The 19,528-nt window shown below is 45.1% G+C and overlaps 1 protein-coding gene across 1 annotated transcript in view; it reads right to left on the bottom strand.

The window, feature by feature from the left end:
• Window positions 1-19,528, bottom strand: part of ATP8A2 (ATPase phospholipid transporting 8A2) — a 464,367-nt gene that overhangs the window by 255,101 nt on the left and 189,738 nt on the right. Inside the window, exon 25 of the mRNA XM_063127035.1 lies at window positions 6,997-7,169. Within this exon, the coding sequence (XP_062983105.1) occupies window positions 6,997-7,169 (173 nt within the window). The remainder of the gene's footprint in view (window positions 1-6,996; window positions 7,170-19,528) is intronic.

The raw sequence follows: 19,528 nt of genomic DNA, 5'->3' as shown, positions 1-19,528 counted from the left end.
TGGGATGAGCCTGGATCCTAGTATTATGAGAGAGAAACGTGTTGCCTATCCACTTTCTTCACACCATGCATAGTTTTGTACACCTCTGTCATGCCTCCCCTTGCTCACCATTTTTTCTAAGCTAAACAGAGTCCTTCTGCCAGCTCAGAACAAATAATCTTACAGAGCACTGTTGTGAAGGTAAATGCTGGCACAGCAGCGCCGATGGGTTCCAGCACTGGGTGTGATTATCTAGCATTCTTTTAGAGCTTTTCAGTGCATAGCTTGAGGAACCACTATCCTGTGGTTACAGGAGGAAGGGCTTTCCTTACTGCAGGGCAGGCCTCCATGAACCTCGTGCCCAGGGCCAGCCCTACCATTATGTGAACTGATGCACCCGCATCAGGTGGCAGAATGGCTGGAGTGGCAAATTGTGCATCACCACCCCTCTCTGGTGCAAGGATGGGCCACAACCACTGCTCCAACATCTCCAGCAGGTGCTCTGGGGAGCACTGGCAGCTGCTCTCCTGCCATGGCATTTGCTACAGCAAGACAGCAACTGGTGGGGCTCTCTGGGGCAGCAGCCCACCTCCTGTCGCATGCCTCCAGCTTCCCTTTACAGCAGGCACAGGTCTCGCAAGAACCCAGCCAGGCCCCATGGGAGTCGGAGTGAGCTCTCGCGAGAGCCCTACACCCAGGAAGGAGCATGAGGCAGAGTGAGCGGCGGGTGGCAGCAGCCTGTGTCCTTGCCTTAGGTGGCGAAATACCTTGGGCTGGGGTTGATTGCGCCCTCTGGACATTTTGGCTTACAACTCCCGTCAGCCCCAACCAAGGGTTTCCTTCAGTGATAGTGTTAGTTTTCTTTAGTGAGGCATACTCAAAAAAGTTAACCCCTTGATTATCACCCATGTTGAAAACGCATTTCAGTACAGCCATACGTTTCATGTATTTTCCACAATGTTTTTCGAGTTGAGCAATCTTTGAACTCTGAGTCATGCCCTACTTCCTGCAGACATTGTCAGTCTTTGTAGGGACAGATCAAAGGCCCATACAGTCAAACCAATTCCCATTTCCAAAGCCTTTCTATAAGCCGGCCTTAGTCATATGACTGACAGCATGGCTGACTGCCTATAATCCTCCTCCATCGCCAAGAGTTGGCCAACTTTACTCATCTCCCCTCCCACTATCTCTGATAACCAAACGGCACAGCAGTTTTAATTATTAGCGTTATTTAAAAAGAAATACAAAACTCCCCCCCCCCCAAACCCAAACAACAATGTGGAAAAATACAATAAAATGTAAAGGAAAGAAGGAGAGAGAAAGTGATGTAATTCCATAGGTTTAAAAAGGGAAATAAAAATAAGTGGAGTGGAATCTCTCCAGGGACAAGGAGGAATGCCTTTAATAGCCTATAAGGATTTACAGAAACGTTCCTTTTGCTGCCAGGTGCTTGATACTAGAAGAAAAGAAAACATTTTTTATCCCACTCTGGGCTGTTTTAATCAGACGTACGTGTGTGTGTGCCTCTGTGTGTGTGTGTCAAATAAGGCAGTGCACTTTCAAACTTCACAGGAAGAAAGTTAAAACGTAATTGGCACAGGGAAGAGGAAATTTCAAATTAAATAGTGGAGACATTAATGGGCTTGGGGATTTTGGCATACCTTTGTTTTTCAACCTGATGATACACTATTCCGCTAAATCTAGTGGGCCTTACTTCACAATTGTCAATTTAAAGTGGCATGCATTCATGGGATTTAATGTAGCATAAATCCAGAGTAAGCTTTTCATTTCCACAGGGGGCATCTCAGATGCATTTGCCATTCAACGTCATGTAAAATATACTTAAGATATATGGTATATTCATTTGCTGAGCTTTAGGCGTAAAGCACAGCTAAAACAGGCTCTCTGGAGTAATATTTCAAAATGAAACTGCAGTAAATTTGAGCCTGTTTTGCAGGAAGGGAGAGGAGCGTAAGAAGATAAATGGATCCTTTACCCATTGTCCGCACCAACAGGGTTACTTAAAAATAAACAAAGAGTAGGTGAGGTTTAGCAAAAGGTTAACAAATCAGAGTTTATATTCTAGCCCTTTCCCCAAAAAATACAGCTTTGTAGCAATTGGGCCTGACTGTGATACCATTACTTACACCGACATGTTATAAAGGATTATTAATTGAACTAATAGCCATTAAAAGTGAGTGAAGCAAGAGGACTGTTACATCAAAGGCATATGAATGGCAGTCAGAGAATTGCACCTGAGATCCATAGGAGACCTCAATAACTCCAGCACCATATGTGAAACTTATATGTGACAGACTTCCTTGGTATCCGGATTTGATTTTAAAACCTGTTTAGAAACATGTAACTGAATTTCTGTGACGTTTTTACAAGCAGCGCTAGCTAACACTGCTGCTTGTAAATGCATCACTTCTGAATATTGGTAATGCAATACAGAAAAGTAGGCAGCTCCCATTTTAAACTCAAATGGATATTCTAGCCAATACAAAAAGGAGTCCTGTGGTGCCTGAAAACCACAGTGCTTTCTCTGTTGTGGCACCCCGGCTGTGGAATGCCCTCCCCTTGGAGGTTCAACTGGCCCCAAGTTAAAACACAGCTTTTTAACTTTTTTAAAAAAAGCTTTTAAAAAAGCTTTTTTTGGTGCTAATATTCACCAAGCCTATACATACTTTTAATTGATTTAATTGGTTTTGCTGTTTAAAATTTTTGTACTGGTTTTAGCGTATTAACGGTTTAATTTGATTTTAGAGGTATATATTTGTTTTATATTAGTTGTATGATTTTATCTGTATGCCCCCCTGAGATCCTTGTGATATAGTGTGGGATACAAATGTCTTAATAAATAAATATAAATAAAATGTCTACTCAGAAGTAAGTCCATGTAGTCCAATGGGACATATTCCCAGGTGAGTATGTGTAAGTATTCCTATGCAGAGTTACCTGGGAGTATATGGCTCTGTTAACTACCAGTCTCCCAAACTAGTATTTCCTCCAAACATATGCCAAAGCTTAGCACCAGTTCTATGCTGTTTTGTGCCACAACCATAAGAGTGAAAATGACATGCCTTTGGTGTGGCATGGTGAATACTAAAGAAACCCACATTCTCATATCTCGTCTGGACCTATGCCTACGTCTTGTGCCATAAATCCCAAGTGTTGCACTGCCACTAAAAGCTTGAAAATGATCCAACCTTGCTGTGGCAAGGCAAATGCCCCAAATTCCACATTCTCATTATCAGGTCCGAGTGTGTGTCAAAGTTTTGTGCTGTTCTGCAAATCCCAAGTTTTGTGTTTCTGCTATTTACTTAAGCCTTCCTGAGTTCTATGAGGTGTTGTCCCTCATAAATAGTTTTCCCCCATTTAAAATGTTAGTTGTTCAGATATTTTAATAAATTAGCATAAGCTTTTGTGTGTTTACAAAAGAGCACAGAGCTAGCTCAAAACTTTGAAATATGTTCAGAGGAGATATGAGAATGTCATTATTAATTTTTGCCTTTACCAGGCCCCCACCTAAGGGTATGTCATTTTCCAGGCTTTGGCGGTGGCACAAAACAGCAGAAAACTGGCAGAAAAATTTGGCATATGTTTGAAGGAGATGTTATTTTGGGGAGGGAGGGGTCATAGTTAACAGAGTTTACTTTTGAGTAAACATGTACAGGATTGCACTATCACAGATTTATTGTGGCGTAAGCTTCCATGGATTCGTCTTTAAAGCAGAGATGGGCAAACTCTGGGGCCGCATGCATCCTTCAGCCTCATTTCAAAATGGCCTTTCCATGTGGTCAGTTTAAACCGCTGACACGATCGATCTGTCCTTTCCCTGGCTGCCTCTTGTGTGGGAAGGGAGAGGGAGAAAGAAAAGTGGGTGTCAAAAAGAGAAAAGGGGGTGAACTACCCACTGCTGGCTTTGGCTCCGCTCACCTATGTCATGCACCCCTCAAAGGTTACCCACAAGGGAATGTGGCCCTCAATAGAAAAGGTTGCCCATCTCTGCTTTGAAGTGTCACATGACTCCTTTTTGTTATTGCTGTTAACAGACTAGCATGGCTAGGGAATTCTATCCAATGTTGCATTTTCATTGGAGTTACAAACATAGGAAAGACAAAAAGGGGTGGCCTAATTTGCAAATTTATTTATTTATTTATTACATTTTTATACCGCCCAATAGCCGAAGCTCTCTTATTAATTAATTGTTATTATTATTTATTTATTTATTTATTTATTTATATAGCACCATCAGTGTACATGGTGCTGTACAGAGTAAAACAATAAAATAGCAAGACCCTGCCGCATAGGCTTACATTCTAATAAAATCATAATAAGACAATAAGAAGGGGAAGAGAATGCACCAAACAGGCACAGGGTAGAGTGTGAACCTGCAGCTGCACTGTTTGGACTTTTAATCTCAGTTTGGACTTTTAATCTCACCTCCTTGGGAATTAACTGGGAATTAACTGCCCTCTCTGTCTCAGAGATGAGCAAACTGTGTAATCCTTACAGTGTGATCCTATGCCAGAGTGACTGGGGAGAGATAGGTTATTTTGATTTCCTGACAACCTCAAAGGCAGAAAACATGCTCCCCACCCCTCATAGCCAGCATGGAGAGAACCGCACTGGGTACTTCTCTGTGCTAGGAAAACAAAACACCAAGACAAGGAAAAGGAAGCGTTCCTTGGAGCAGGCAGGGGAGGAGACCCGGGAAGTGACTGTATGACATATCTTATGGCCAACCAGCCTCTTTCCCTCCCCACTGCTAGATAGACGAAATCACCTGTCTATCAGAGATGCAGGGTGTCTGGAGTGCAGAAGTGACAAACTCCTCTGTTCTCCTCCTGCCCTGCATCAGATAGTCAGCAGCCTCTAAGTTTGGAGGCTGCTGATTATCCAGATAGGATTGAATCCTTAATTGACTAAACTATTTCTTGCAGATCATTTTGACTCCGTAGACCCCAACAGCATTGTATGGCACGGTCAACTCACACTTCAGCAACAGTTAGTGGCATCACGAGTACCAGTATGTGTTGGAAGGAAACAAAAGCGAAAGGGAAATCTGGAACAGTATTAATCTATCAGTCACTGATCTTGACAGCCTCGCATGATGACGCCATTTGATACTACTGCAGCGGGCAAGTATTCCTTCCAAGTCTCCAGAGAGGCATCTTTTGGGAAGTATACAGCTAGGCAGAAGTGCCAACTCTTCACTTCCCAAACACTTCGGAGCAAAACCAGACGCTCAGAAAATGCAGAGCGTGCAGCTACATATCCGGTTATTATTCATTACAGGCAGAGGGTGGGAGGCGATCCTTTATCAGAAACGCCGCATGTTGGGAAAGAAGACTTAGATCTTTACTCCCCCAGTACAAATCTAAACCCCAGTACAAATCTAATGGCTAGAAGGTGGGGGGATGTCATTGGCGCCAGCAGGATTTCCCCCTGCTACATTCTAGCCACAGGGGAAGGGGCAAGTTAAACTCAGATCACAAGGAGCATAAAGATATACACCAGCCTTCTCCATGCATAGTGTTTCTGACAAGGGTGCGTCATCATCATCCGTCCCTCCTGCATGTTCATAACTAATCTAATCAAAATTGGATAGGTAGCTTCATACTACACAATTTCAGAATGTCCGCTTTGGCCCCGAAGCTGTCTTTACCAGAAGGTTCTTGTAGAAGCTCCCACCCCAAACACACACAACCTAGTTGGGACAGGAGACATTCAACCAATAAACTGGCAGCCAGTATAACCTGACCTACATCAAGCATTTTGATTGGTAGGGCCTAGCAATTTGATACATTTCATACATTTATATCAACTCTTCAATACAATTTATTTCTAAGTCATCTTACGCAGTTCCAGTAAAAAGAAAGGAAGAAATCCAAAACATTATATTCATCTTGATATCTCTTTCCACTGCTTAACTCTCCTTAATCCTGCTGGCCTTCTTTCCGTTCTTATCTGTCTCGCTGGTCTCACACCACTCACACATCGTATGCTCCTGAGACTCACTCTGCTTTTGGATCATTGTAACTACTTGAGCCTTACAACGAATGGTAACTGAATAACCCTCCCAGGTCTAATCCAGGTCCCATCTCTGGATCTCCAACATGATATGCACTTGTCTGGTCCATTGGCGAGGTGCTCAACATTGATGTCTTCAATCCCTTCTGCATGATAATAGAATGGAGAACGGGGTGCAGAAACTCAGACCTAGCAGCCAAATCTGGCCCTCCTGGTAGGGAGTGGTGAACAACTGCGTCACAACTGAAGTGCCCAGAACTGTGTAGGACCATTACTTCCAGGGTCTAAAATGGCCTAGCTGCACCAATGCTGGCAGCAAGATCTTTAACCTAAAACATGCTGGTGTTTTGGGCATTCCTGGCATGTTTGGCCCCACCCCCTTTTGCATTTGTCCCCGCCCACCACTCAAACATGGTCCCCAGAAGCTTCTCCGAAACAGAATTCGGCCTTCAGGCTGAAAGAGGTTCTGCACCCCTGATGTAGAAGATACAAAGTACAGTTTGGGAGGGCAACCACCTGCAGTGGAAAGAATTTATAGGAGGGACTATATTCCCAAGGTATAGAGTCAGGCCTCCACCCCTGCTTGGCTCTTCAGCATAGGGTGACCATACGAAAAGGAGGACAGGGATCCTGGTGAAATTCCCTCTTCATCACAACAGTTAAAGCTGCAGGAGCCCTGCCCTCTTGACCAGATACAAAAGGGGGCAGGGCTCCTGCAGCTTTAGCTGTTGTGATGAAGAGGGAATTTCACCAGGCACTGCATGCATGCACATGACACCTGCTGAAATTCCCTTTTCTCTACAATTGTTAAAGATGCAGGAGCCCTGTCCTGCTTTCCATATGGGCACCCTACTCCAGTGCTGCAGTACTGCCTGAGATCTATAGACTAGAAGCAAAACCGCCCCAAGGCAAGGAGAGAACTGCATTTGTTTGGCAGCATGGCATCCTCGTTTCCAACAAAAAGATCTTGAGATGTCTTACCTGCAACAGATGACAGCCTTGCACGATAGTGCTAGATCCAGGAAGGACTGCCGGACTTCAAAGGAAAGGGCGTACTTCAGCGTCTGGCCATCAATAATCAAAGCGATGTCATTTTCTTTGCCTAAGGAATCGCCCAGGCTTGCACAGTGCTGGGTCAATGCCGCTCGTGTGGCCTAAAGGATGGCGGGGAGGGAGGAGGAGAAGAACGCAACGCATTATTAGCGTTTCACCATCTCTGTAAACAAAGGTGGTGAATAATAACTCCTGGGGGCTGAAGTCAAGAGAGTAAGAATTGCTCAGAGAGGGCTGCTTTGTGTTCTAAACTTTGTGTTGTTTTGCAAACCTGCTATTATGAAGTATCAGCAAATACTCCAGTTCAGGCAGCGACTTACACATTGCCAAAAAAAAGGAGGAATTCCACCACCAAAAAGAGAGGACACCAATTCGCATAACAATTTGCATGTCCCCATGCCAGCAGGACCTACCCAAAGCAATCAGGTCCCTGAAGGAATGAGAAACAAGCGAAAACGCTCATTTCCGGAATGGCAGAAGGAAGCTCTGCTGTCCTGCCCCATCTTGAAATGGCTGATAGCGCTAATTTCTGACATTCCTATAGGAAGTGTTCATTCCTGTTGCACTTGTGATGAGTCCCAGGGACAGAATGGAACAAGTGGAGGCGCATGGAAATATTTGATAACTGCCCATTGGGTTGGATCCAGAGTTAGCCAGGCTTATGGTAGACCTATTGAAATCAACAGGACAAGTTAGTCATGACTAACTCAAGTCCTGTTGATTTCAACAGGTCTACTCCAAGCATAACTAACTCTGGATCCAAGCACTATCACCATTCAGCTAACAACTCTTAGTTTAATGCATACCTGAACAAAAAGATCTTGCCTTGTCTGTTAAATACATCTATGCTTTAGATTAGATCCTTTTATAATGCTCCAGGTTGCAGGTAACAGCTACAACAAAATGTGAATACGATTGGCGTGGGATTATATCTGTCAGGAATAGCAAAATGCTGTATTTAAGTACCACTGTAATCTTGTGACTGTTTTATGGGCACAAATCCCTTCAGGAAAAAGTCACAAATCCACAAAAACCTGTTGTGGGTTATACAGTCTTCTACCTGCATCACTGATTTGGCAAACAGATGTGGGGGGGAAATGTGTAGATAAGCTACTCAATACAGACAATACAACTGCAGGTACTGGATACAATTACTTCAATTAAGATTAGTACCATAAGGAGTCTCTAACAAGAGTGTCAAGCACACCTTACCTCCTGCACCCCCAGTGCTCTGGCTCTTTGATAAGTCAACAGTAACAACTCCTACCGCCACAACCGCTGTATCCCAGCTCATGCGCACAAACAATTGGTCATGCATACAATCCATGCTTGTACACACTGAAACATCGGATAAGCATACTCACAAAAATTGCAGGGATGTCTTTGATCATTGGGGATTTCTGCATCCCTAGTGCAAGACAATTCTGCATGGGGTTTAACTTGTTTTGCTAAGTGGGGCCCTGGATGTCTACCCCAAAGTTCTGTCCTGATGGCATCACTGACTACGAGGGTGGAGTGGAGGAGAAGGACTGTAGTCTTGACACCATTTTGATGCCCATTGATTTCAATAGGACTGAGTGGTGCAGGTGTAATTCTCTGCCATTGAAAGCAGTGGCATTGGGCGGATAGAATTCTGATATATTGCTTATTTTTGTTTCTGGCAATTGTATCATCCCAAAGAACTTATACTGGTGCAACCATATAGTCAAGTCAGGAATTAGAACCACAATAAATTCAGAAACACAAGTTATGGCTCCCATAGTATCCTGGGAGTAAGACTCATTGATCTCAGTGGGGCTTATTTATAACTAAATATACACAAGGTGCAGCAGTAAGAGGAATCCTAACCCAACCCCAACTCCCCGCCCCGGGCTGCTGTCAGAGGGAGATGAGGATGGAGCAGAGGTGCTTCTCTGCTGCGGGGGGGGGGGGGGATCCACTCCAGCATGCCCCTGGAAAGCACTGTGGGCATAGATCTATGACTGGCAGGTTTTCCTCCAGCAGTAGATCCCAAACTTGACTGTTCCAGGGGATGATGTGGCTTTGGATCCACTTGATCCAAAGCCCCTCGATTTCCCCGAGACACTCTTGGATCAGGCCCATCAGTTACACCAGTCTGGAGTTGATGTAGCTAAACTCCACCCTCCATTAGTTTCAATGGCAGTTTGCCCAATGTTGGCTGGCATGAGTGGGACAAACTTTGAAAGAGGCAGATGAAATACTACTTCGTTCTCAACCCACTTAGGATCATTCTGCCTATGAAGAAGGAGACTCAGCGGTCTTTCTTGTGTGTCTTTGGAATGGAGCATTTTAGTTGGAACTAAAGACAGAATATTTAGGAAACTTCATTTCCCATTCCTTGCATATGGTATACTTTCTGACCTGGTATCCTCCAGATGTTTTGGACTTCAATTCCCATCAGACCCAGCCACCATGGCCAATACTCATGAATAGTGGGAATTGTGGTCCAAAACGTCTGGAGGGCAGCAAATTGGGGAAGGTTGCTTTATGAAGCTCCATCCCATTGAGGTTCAATACAGGAGGGAATGCAAAAACTGCCTGGTCATGGGACTCAAAATACTACACAAACACGTGCCTAAAATTATTGCCCCTGGCAAGTACTAAATTATTGTGTGGGATTCTTGAACTGTTCCCAGCGAAAGAAATGGGCCTCAGATGTCAATTTCCCCAATTTTCTTCTGAAATATTCCACAAATCCCTTTACAGAGAGGGAACACATCCTCTTCCAGCAGAAACCATATTCTTTCTCGCTCCTTTTCCACAGATTATCAGCAGCCCGTTCCCACACAGTCTGGCAATCTAAGGCGCCTGTACAGAAAACATCCTTGCTACTTCAGCAGCTCAGAGCAGTTCTAGAATTTAAGGGACAGAATGACCAAGAAGGCAGATGTTGGTCAGCCAGAATCTGCTTCAAGGATCCAGATTCTCTAAGTCTAAGAGGCCCACCTGTGGAAGAGACACATGTAGCATCACACCAAGGAACAAGAATGGGTACCCAGTTCTGTCCTGGAATCTAGGAGTTCAAATGCCTCAAGAAGTATGCGGTGAGAACCTTTCTTGGCTTGTTTTTCTGATGAGAGCCATATTGGCAAATTTCTCCATAAACAGGACAAAAATATTTTGAGATCCAAACAAAGTGAACACAGGAGAATGCAAAACAGACAGTTTTGCCCATGGCAGAGGGCTTGGGGTGAGGTCATACAAGCCTACGTTGTAGGCAGGCAGATACAACATGGTCCTCTTCATGCTAGGAATAGCTGTACCTACTGGATTTGGAGCAGAAGGGTAAGAATTTCGTTCAATGTCCTGTTTGATAAGGACTCACTGAAATCCACAAATTTCTTCATAAACAGAACAGAAAGAAGCTGAGATTTTAAAATGGAGTGTGTGAGGAAGGGGAACTGATAGATTTGTCCATCCATAGCTTCGCGTGTGGAGTTTGAACCCACACTGTGCCAGCCGCTCTGCTCCCGGCTGAGAAGAGAGAGGGTGCGTGCACTAGGAGCTCTGCCCAGAGAGGCCAGAAAACAGGGCTGAGGGGAAGTATTCTAACCTTCCAAAGCTGCATTTGCAAGCTGCAGAAGTAGAAGGCTGTTTTCAGCTATTTTGGGGGGCTGAAATTCAGAGGGGGAAGTACCACAATGCTCACATGATATTCTTCCCAGCTACCATTTTTGCTACCGGTAGTTTGTTCCAGGGCATTCTGGGGAATTAAAAAAGGCAGTTGGCAGGAGCTCAGGTGAGTTCCCCCCACTCTTGAAATCCACCCCACTTCAAAAACCACAAAAGAGGAGACACAGTTTCACACCACACCCTAAATTCAGGACAAACCTTCATGCTATTGAGAGTTCAGCCCAGCACAAGCCGTGAAGGATTTAAGAGAGAGGCAAGATTTCTATCCAAGGATCTGGCAATACTGGGAGCCAAAGTACACATTTATATTTAGGGTGACCACATGGAAAGGAGGACTGGGCTCCTGTATCTTTAACAGTTGTATAGAAAAGGGATTGTCAGCAGGTGTCCTTTGTATGCAGATGGCACCTGGTGAAATTCCCTCTTCATCACAACAGTTAAAGCTGCAGGAGTCCTGCCCTCTTGACCAGATACAAAATCTTATGGTTAGCATAACATGTAGTTTGGCTCTTGACTCAACAGTCCTGCAGGAAGACACAAACAACTCCCTGGGAAAAATATGTTCTTGTTAAACCTCCACAGTGGCAACTGGAACTGAGCATGAACCAGCATTTCTTCCGCAATCAGGATGGAAATAAACAACAATGAAGACATTTTACAAGAGGTTAACTGCCAACGGACTGCACTGTTATTAGTGCACTGTTGTGAATAAGAAGTCTTCCAGAGCACTTGCTAGTTAATCTGTTTCCAGCATGCTTATCGTCATTCTACAAAACTCTTGGAGCACAGATGGGTGAGCCAGAGAGTTTTGTCTGGTCAGCTACTGGAAGCCACTGGAAACGCTCCTTTAATAATAATTCAAAAGAGTTACAGATTTTTTCCCCAGATGGGTGAATGCATGCAGAACATTCTTCACCAACCTGGCGCCCACAAGATGTTTCAAACTACAATTCCCATCAGTCCTAGCCAACACAGTTAATGGCCAGGAATGCTGGGAACAGTAATCCCCAAATGCATCAAGTGCACCAGACTGGGAAAGGCTGGTTTAGAACAAAAACAACAAAAATGCTGACTCTCTTATCCTTAGGTTTCAAACACAATTTTGTCTTGTTGTTTTGAGACTCGCTGAGTCCTCCTACAACCATTGACAGAGTCCTCAGACAACAAAGGAAAGCCCTAATCAAAAAGCTTGTTTATATAGCCTGCCCTCCTGAGCTGACCAGTGCTACTTTCTGTGCTGAGCAGTCCCACATTGTATATAGCCTGCCCCTTCTGTGCTGGCCCATAGCCCCATGCTGGCTTGCAAACAAAAATAAATGCAATGGGTTGTATCCAATAATATCACAAAGCTTCCACTGCTTGTGGAAACTCTGTTTTTATCCTTGTACAAATGTCAAATCCAACACATTGATTCTGCACACAAGCAGAATCAATGCGTCCACCCAACCATTGTGCAAGCTGTTGCAAAAGGCATTGTACAGCTGCCCGGCAAATCATTGCACAACACATTTCATACGTTGTGCAACAGCTCGTACAATGGCTTGCTCAAGCAGAATCAGAGTTGATTTGACACTTGCACAAGGATGAAAACAGGGTTTCTGCTTGTAGCAGAAACGTGCTAGCAAAATGAGTGGGGAAAATGCATCAAAGACAACAGCAGCAGCAGCAGCACAGCAAAAAACAAAAACAAAGAAACCCTCCAGTAAAAACAGAAGCTCATAAGAGCTTAAACAGGCTTTAAAGGTTTGCAATATAAAACACTGGAGAAATAGAAATGTGTTTTCCTAGCACCAGGATGACAGTAAAGGAGGTACCAGATGAGCCTCCCTACAGAGGAAATTCCATTGACTGGGTGCCACCAACTATCATACATCAGATGGTGGGAGCACTCAGAAAGGAGTGTAAGATGAAGATCTCAGTGCATGGGCAGCTTGGTATAACAAATGGTGGTCCAATTTATATTTGGGTCCTGAGTGATGGAAGGCTTTAATGTTAAGCACTAGCAATCTGAATTGAACCCGGATGTGGAGAGGGAACCAATGAAGTCATTTCAGAACTCTCTTCCTGGCCCCAGTTAGCAATCTAGCAGAAGAACAGAAGAATCCTTCAGGATCAGACCCATCTAGTCCAGCATCCTATTTCTTGCAGTGGCCAACCGCATGCTGATGGGAAACCCACAAGTAGGAAATGAGGTCAACAGTACCTCCTACTGTTAATCACCAGAACCTGGCATTCAGAGACATGCAGCAGTCTCTGTGTGAGTTGCAGCTTCCAGTTGTCTTCCAGGGCAGCCCTATTATAGTAATCAAAAGCTCTGCATTTTCTAGGACATGAAAAGTTTCACAGCTAGGCCTAGGAGCAAGCCTAGCACATGCTTGGCTTGCTATCACTTCACCATGAGGAAGGAAATGTCCTTTAAGGCAACCTTCCCAACCTGGTGCCCGCCAGATGTTTTGGACAAAGTTCCTAGCATTCCTGACCCATTGGCCATACAGGCTGGGAGTTGGAAGTCCAAAACATCTGGAGAGAAGCAGGTTGAGGTTTCCTCAAGGATGTGTGGCCTAACTCTCTAGTTAGAAATTAGTACCACTTAATTCAGCATTGCTCAGCCCCACATTAGTACAGATAGCACTGGTATAGTGGGGCCAGGACTCACAGGAATGCATTGCTGGCACTTTTATAGGATTAGGGATATGCTGGTGTCACCTGTTACATCCTCCCCACAAGTTTCCTGCTATGGCTCAAGCTGGCTGAGATTAAACTAAGGAGCAACCCAAAAGCAAGTCAATCACAGGCAAAAACACAGTTTATTCAGTCAAGAGGGAGTGATCCAGAAGAGAGTTTGATGAGCAGCCAAGGTTAAAAGATAGATACAATACATAGACCAAGAAGCAGAGTCAAGCAGGAATTCATGATCAATAACACAAAGATTCGATCACAGAGCAAAAACAGAATACAGGGAGCAGTAGGAATTGGTAAAGACATAGGCAGCCACCGAAGGCTTTTAACACTAAAGCCTGCTGAGCCCCACCCAGGACTCAGCTGCAGTACATCAGAGCTCTCTGGTCAGAACTCTACTCATGAAGAGTCACTTTCTCCTGAGAAGTCCTTCTTAGCACGTGAGCACATCTTCTCACAGGAGGTTAAAGCAACAATACTCCTAGGGGACACAGGGTAGCTCAGTCTTTGCCCCAGATGCAGAGTCCCCTCCCCAGACAGGGACAGACCTGCACCCATCTCCCTTGAGGGCCCAAGCTCCTCCTGGTCTGGTGATAGTGACTGCTCTGAGGTGCCCTCAGTTTCTAGGAGGTTTAGCTTTTCCTTTGAGGATGATTTCTCAGCTGGGGCGTGACACCAATACATACACAGAATTACCTGTTGCTTCTGAGATTAGCTGTAATCCTTACAGTAGCTGGAGTGGAGGGTAGGGTGATGATAAATTTTCTCAGCAACAATATATTGTTCCTTGTTGTAATTTAAACTACTTTGGGGTAACTTGGTTGGAATGGGCAATTAGGACCCATTAGCTTTACAGAAAACCTGCTGCTCATGGAGATAGATCCCTTAGAAATGGTTTGTGGAAATGGATCCATGCAGCTGACTGCACTTTTGGACTCTTCTTGGGGGTGTGTACTTCAAAATGTATCACTACACCACCAGTGAATAAGATCACACTCTTAAAGGTATAGCAGTCCTTAAGCAGGGTAAAATAGAGGATGCCCAATCCTACCGCAGGGTTCTTTCAAGGCCCTGCCATTACCCATAGGCCAGCCGCTAAGAGCACTTGCTGTTAGAGTGCCTGGAAGGGAAGCCAGTGTTTATAGATCTGGAAGCAACAGCTGTCCTGAGGGGAACTGGAGTAGAAGAGGTCAGTCCCAAACTGGGACCCAACCCACTTGCCTGGGCTAATTTATTTAATTCAGAAAATGCTGCGCTCTCCTTTGGTACGTGTGGTAATTGCTGGTGGAAAGGGACACACTAGCTGGGGAAGGATGTAAGGCTATGCATTCTTGCCTTCCTCCCTGCAAGCGCTGAGCAAACAAACCTTCCCTGTTTAACTGCAAGCAATTAGCCATGGTCCTTGAGTTGCCATTTGCTTTGGTTCACTGGCTAAATCTCTGAGGGGAACGGACCGGTTTGTTACAATTGCATCAGTCCCAATCCCAGGAAAATGAGGGCATGTCCTGAGGAAGGATTAGCTATTTTGTCTATTTCCCAAACTGTAAGCAGGTAATTGTAAAAGAATTTACAGTGATTCCAAGTGAGTCATGTGTGCCTGCCCTACACTTACACTAATCTATCTGAGCCAAGAAACATTATTAAAAGGGGGTTGAATAAATTCCTGGAGGAGAAGCCTATCAACGGCTCCTAGTCTTGATGGAGAAGTGCAACCTCCCCTGTATACACTAATTGCTGGGGAACATGGGTGGGAGGGTGCTGTTGCTTGTGGGTTGCTGGTTGGCCCCTGTGTGAACAGAGTGCTGGACTAGATGGACCCTTGGTCTGATCCAACGGGGCTCTTCTTAAGTTCTTATATTGTGTAAATGCTGACAAGGTTGCTTCTGATCAGTGGCGCACCTAGATAATATTAGTCCCTGGACTTAATGGGTAGTATCCAATGTTAATCTTATGTAGAGTAGACCTACTGAAATGAATGAGACAAGAAAGTCTTGACTAACTTCAGTCTCTTTCATTTCAATGGGTCTACTTTATGTAGGACTGACACTGCATACTACCCACTGGTCTTATGCCCCCCCCTTTGGACAGCTATGTGTATTACCTCAGTTGTGAAGCACACAGTTAACATTTCTCTTCTCCACGCACACCATTCCATGATTTGCAACTCATTCCTAATACGACAGAGCAAACAATAATAACTGTTTGTCAACCCTGTGGTTTTTTAAAAAGAAATATTCTGAGCTTGTACAGTTTCACATTTTAACCATGCTTAAATCATGGCACTATCATGATTGCAGTAATAACACGGAGTTTCATTCTGCTGCCCAGATGCTAAACACATTTACTTGAGAATAAGCAGCATTTTGTTGTTGAGGGGGAAAAAACACACTTTAAATTAAAATCATAACATAAGAATCCATAACCATATAGATGCCCGACTTGCCACCCTTTGTCTATAGTGTGTTTTTAAAAATAAGAAAGGCTGCTGCAGCAAGCAGCACCAGCTCTGCTGATGGGGCTACTAGGCCTGTGTGCCACCGCCTCCATTACCTGCCCCTCTCTAGATGGTCATTGGGAGGGGGGAGTTGGTTTGCAGTGCCTGAACCATGGCTGGGAGGGGGGCAAAACCAAGCCCTAACTGCAGCCCTGCTTCTGACCCAAGGTATTTTCACTCCACTGGAGTAGGATTGTCAACTTTGTTCTCCAGTCAAGACCCCTGTGCTTTAAAACAGATGTGCAGAACGTCTTTCAGCCCGAGGGCTGGATTCCACTCTGGAGAAGCTCTCACGGGCACATTCCAGCAATGGCTGGAGACAAAGGCAAAAAAGCGACAAAGGCAGGGCCGAAATGCCTCAATGGCAGCATAGCTTAGCTTAGCGTTTTTACTTGGGCTGTGCAGGACCTCGGGTTGAGGCCCCAAATCCGAGCTGGTTCCGAGGCTTGGTTCTGAGGCAGTTCGGCACCCGGAAGGCAAAGCCAATTGGCTCCAAAGCTTCAGGGCACTTCGTAGCGGCCCTTGGCAGTCCCTTACCTGCTGCCTCCACCGCCGTCTGCCGTTCGCCACCACCCGCCTCTGCTTCTAAACTGTTTAGAGGCACTAAACAGTTTAGCACCTTTATGGCCGCAAACTACAGTGGCCATAGAGGTACTAATCAGCAGAGCCCCCGCGATATCTTAAAATCGTATGGCCTACTTCCTGTCATATGCGTCGGTGGCAGCAGAAGCCCCCAGACACAGGGACAGAGGTGGCGGGTGGCAGCAGCAGTTAAGTGGGGAAAGGGAGCCGTTTCTCCGAGTCACCTCAGAAGGGCCCGAAACTCGCCTCGGCTTCAGCACCAAGGCAGGTTGGGCAACCCTTGAAGCACCCCTGAGCTGAATCGGGGCTGCTTCGGGCGCTCCAAACCGGCCTCCGAGGCGGATTGGGGGGTGGGTGCACAGCCTTCGTTTTTACGGCCAGTAACGAAGCCTTAGTTTAGAGAAGCATATCGATCTTTTAGAATTGGGAGGAAATGCCACAAAAGCCAGGAAATCACCCAACAATCCATGGGTAGGGGAGAGGCGTGGGGTGTGGCATTCTCAGAAAGCCAGGACAGCTGGATTTCCTCCCCCAGGCCTGATCTTCTGGAACACTGCTTTCCAAAAGCAGAACATTTTCCAGTTCCAAAAACCAGTCCTGGCATTTTCCTGCCTCCAGTCCTCCTACAGCATTCTCAAGGAAGCTACGTTTGGTCCTATACAAACAGAGGAGGCGAATGTGCATCCATTCAGAAAGAAGATGAATTCTAGGAATTGGACAGTGACATTTCCCTGAATATTCTAAGTTGCAAGAGATTTGGTTCTACTCCTCCTGGAGATTACAAATTTACAGCCAGAAATCGCAACACTTTCTGTCTCTCTTTCTTAAAGAGCTATTCCAGATTTTGCATTTCCCTGTCATGTGATCTGTTGTCCAAGTGATTCCTCTTGGAATCAAATGACAATGGCCGAACATGTCGTACGTGTGAATGGCTTCTCTACCAGTGTATGTACTCCATACGTAAGATATATGTGGGCGTTACACTGTGTCAGGATTCCTTCTATGACTTGGACCCCCTGAATGACTCCTTAAAACTCTCTACCTCCTTAAGAGTCCCACCTTCTACCTTCCCCTTCCCCCTAATGTGGGGGTTTGGCTGTAGATACTTGTGGCTTAACACAACAGTTTCCTAGTACAATAAAACAAGAAACATACAACTAAAGGCATTTAGTCAATAGAGGTGAGTGATACAAAGGCATTAAAAGAAAATGAAAGTTGGAAAAACGCAAGCTCTTTTACCCTAAGCTGCACCTATACTTCTTTCAGCTGCATCTTTGTACTCGTTCCTTGTGGTCTGGTCTTTCTCTAGCTCGGCTCTGCCCAGGCTCTCTTTTTTAATCTCTTCTTCCCCCAAAACTGAAAGTACTATTTCAATCTTGAATAAATTAAACTTAACTGGAGAAATGAAGCTACTCCTCTCAGGGATACCCTCTCCCAACGGAAAAACTCCAAGCCGCTAAGGACGGACATTATTATCTTGCCTCAGTAGGCCTCAAACCTTCACACACTGTCATAATTATCAAGGCAAAGACACTGACAATATGACCCTGCGAATGGAAACATAATTTTGACATTGGCCTCAAGAGAAAGCGGTGATCAAATCTGGGGAAAACCTCACAGCCCAAAGGCCCGTTTCCTATGTCTGCTATTTACGGCACGGCAAAGCAACCAGTGAATGCAGCCTTCTTCACTGTAACATAGTAAGCTTAACAGTTCATTTGCTCTTCTTGACCTCCCAGTACAATTTTAGCCTTAAAGCATTTTAAAGTTAGCTACTTTTAATTTTCTCATTCACTCTTTCAAGAAATCGCAAGCAGAACTGCGAAGCTCCTGGCAATCATTATAACATTGTTCACGTACAATTCACACACCATTCTGTTTACACAAAAACAAAGTTTTTGACTCTGGCGACCTGTATAAATTTAGTTCCATTCTCCAGAGTGCTTCATGTTGATGAACAGTAGGGCACTGTTATAAATCTTGGCGTATCGAGCATAATTTGTTGACAGGCAGAGAATTAGAATAACCCGAAGCAGAGCTCATGTGTGGTCTGCGCTTGGGACCCCATCTTGCGGTTCTGGAAGAAACCTGGAGATGGTTTGCTTGTGTTTTATAATGTTCCAATGCCTTTCAGAAAGACTCCATCTAATCAGCATGACTCAACTCCACAAGAAGAACAAAAAACCCTGACAGGTTGACACTTCATTGGACCACGTTGGGGCCATTAAAAGGAAAAAGGAGAAACCACGTGGAATTTAGTGCAGAAGAGAATACAATACGTGGTTCTTAGGGCTGCCATACAAGGGCACTGTGGCTTGGACCCACAGGTAGGGATGGGTGAAACTCGCCTGTGTGCGCCTCGGCAGGCACTCCCCCTGCTACCTGCTTGCCAGGGGGCCTCTTCTCAGGCTCAGCTCGGCCCGGTGAGCCCTCGGCAGCCAGCCAGCCATGTGCCAAAATCATGCACTCTCCCCCATGAGTGCCAGTGGTGGCCTTAAAGCCCCCATTGACACAAGGGTAAAGGTGTAGTTGGAGCTGCCTCCCCTCCCCGCCCCTCTGCGCTGAGGGATGCTGGCCCCCAGGAATGGAGTTGCCAGACTTCTCCCTCAGGGGCTATAGGAGAGCAGGTACCATGCCTTGGGGTACCAATGGCTGCGACTTCACTCAGATGAGATGGGTGCAATGTGCTACTTTGGCAGGATCTACACTACTGCTTTATAACGGTTTATAACGGTATTGACAAATGTTCGAGCCCAGGACACATTACAAATACCGTTTTCAAACCGTTTTCAAAGTGTTATATCCTGCTTTGTGTAGATCTGGCCTCTGTCTGTGGGTTTCTTTGACAATGTATCAAACTAAGGGCTGTTCCAACGGTACAAAGCCAGGTCTTTTCGCTAGTAAATAAATAAATCCTTCTCATATAAAAACAAATCCATGCAAGAGCATATCCCATAAAAAAAAGGTTTTTGTAATAGGTGGTAGCTATTTCTTGTTCTGCCTTTCATTTGACTGCTGCATCTCATAAAATAGGACGGCTCCGTAACATTT

Source organism: Elgaria multicarinata, chromosome 5, assembly GCF_023053635.1.
Source record: "Elgaria multicarinata webbii isolate HBS135686 ecotype San Diego chromosome 5, rElgMul1.1.pri, whole genome shotgun sequence".
In the NCBI taxonomy this organism is placed as follows: Eukaryota; Metazoa; Chordata; class Lepidosauria; order Squamata; family Anguidae; genus Elgaria; species Elgaria multicarinata.
This window is presented reverse-complemented; position numbering and strand designations above follow the sequence as displayed.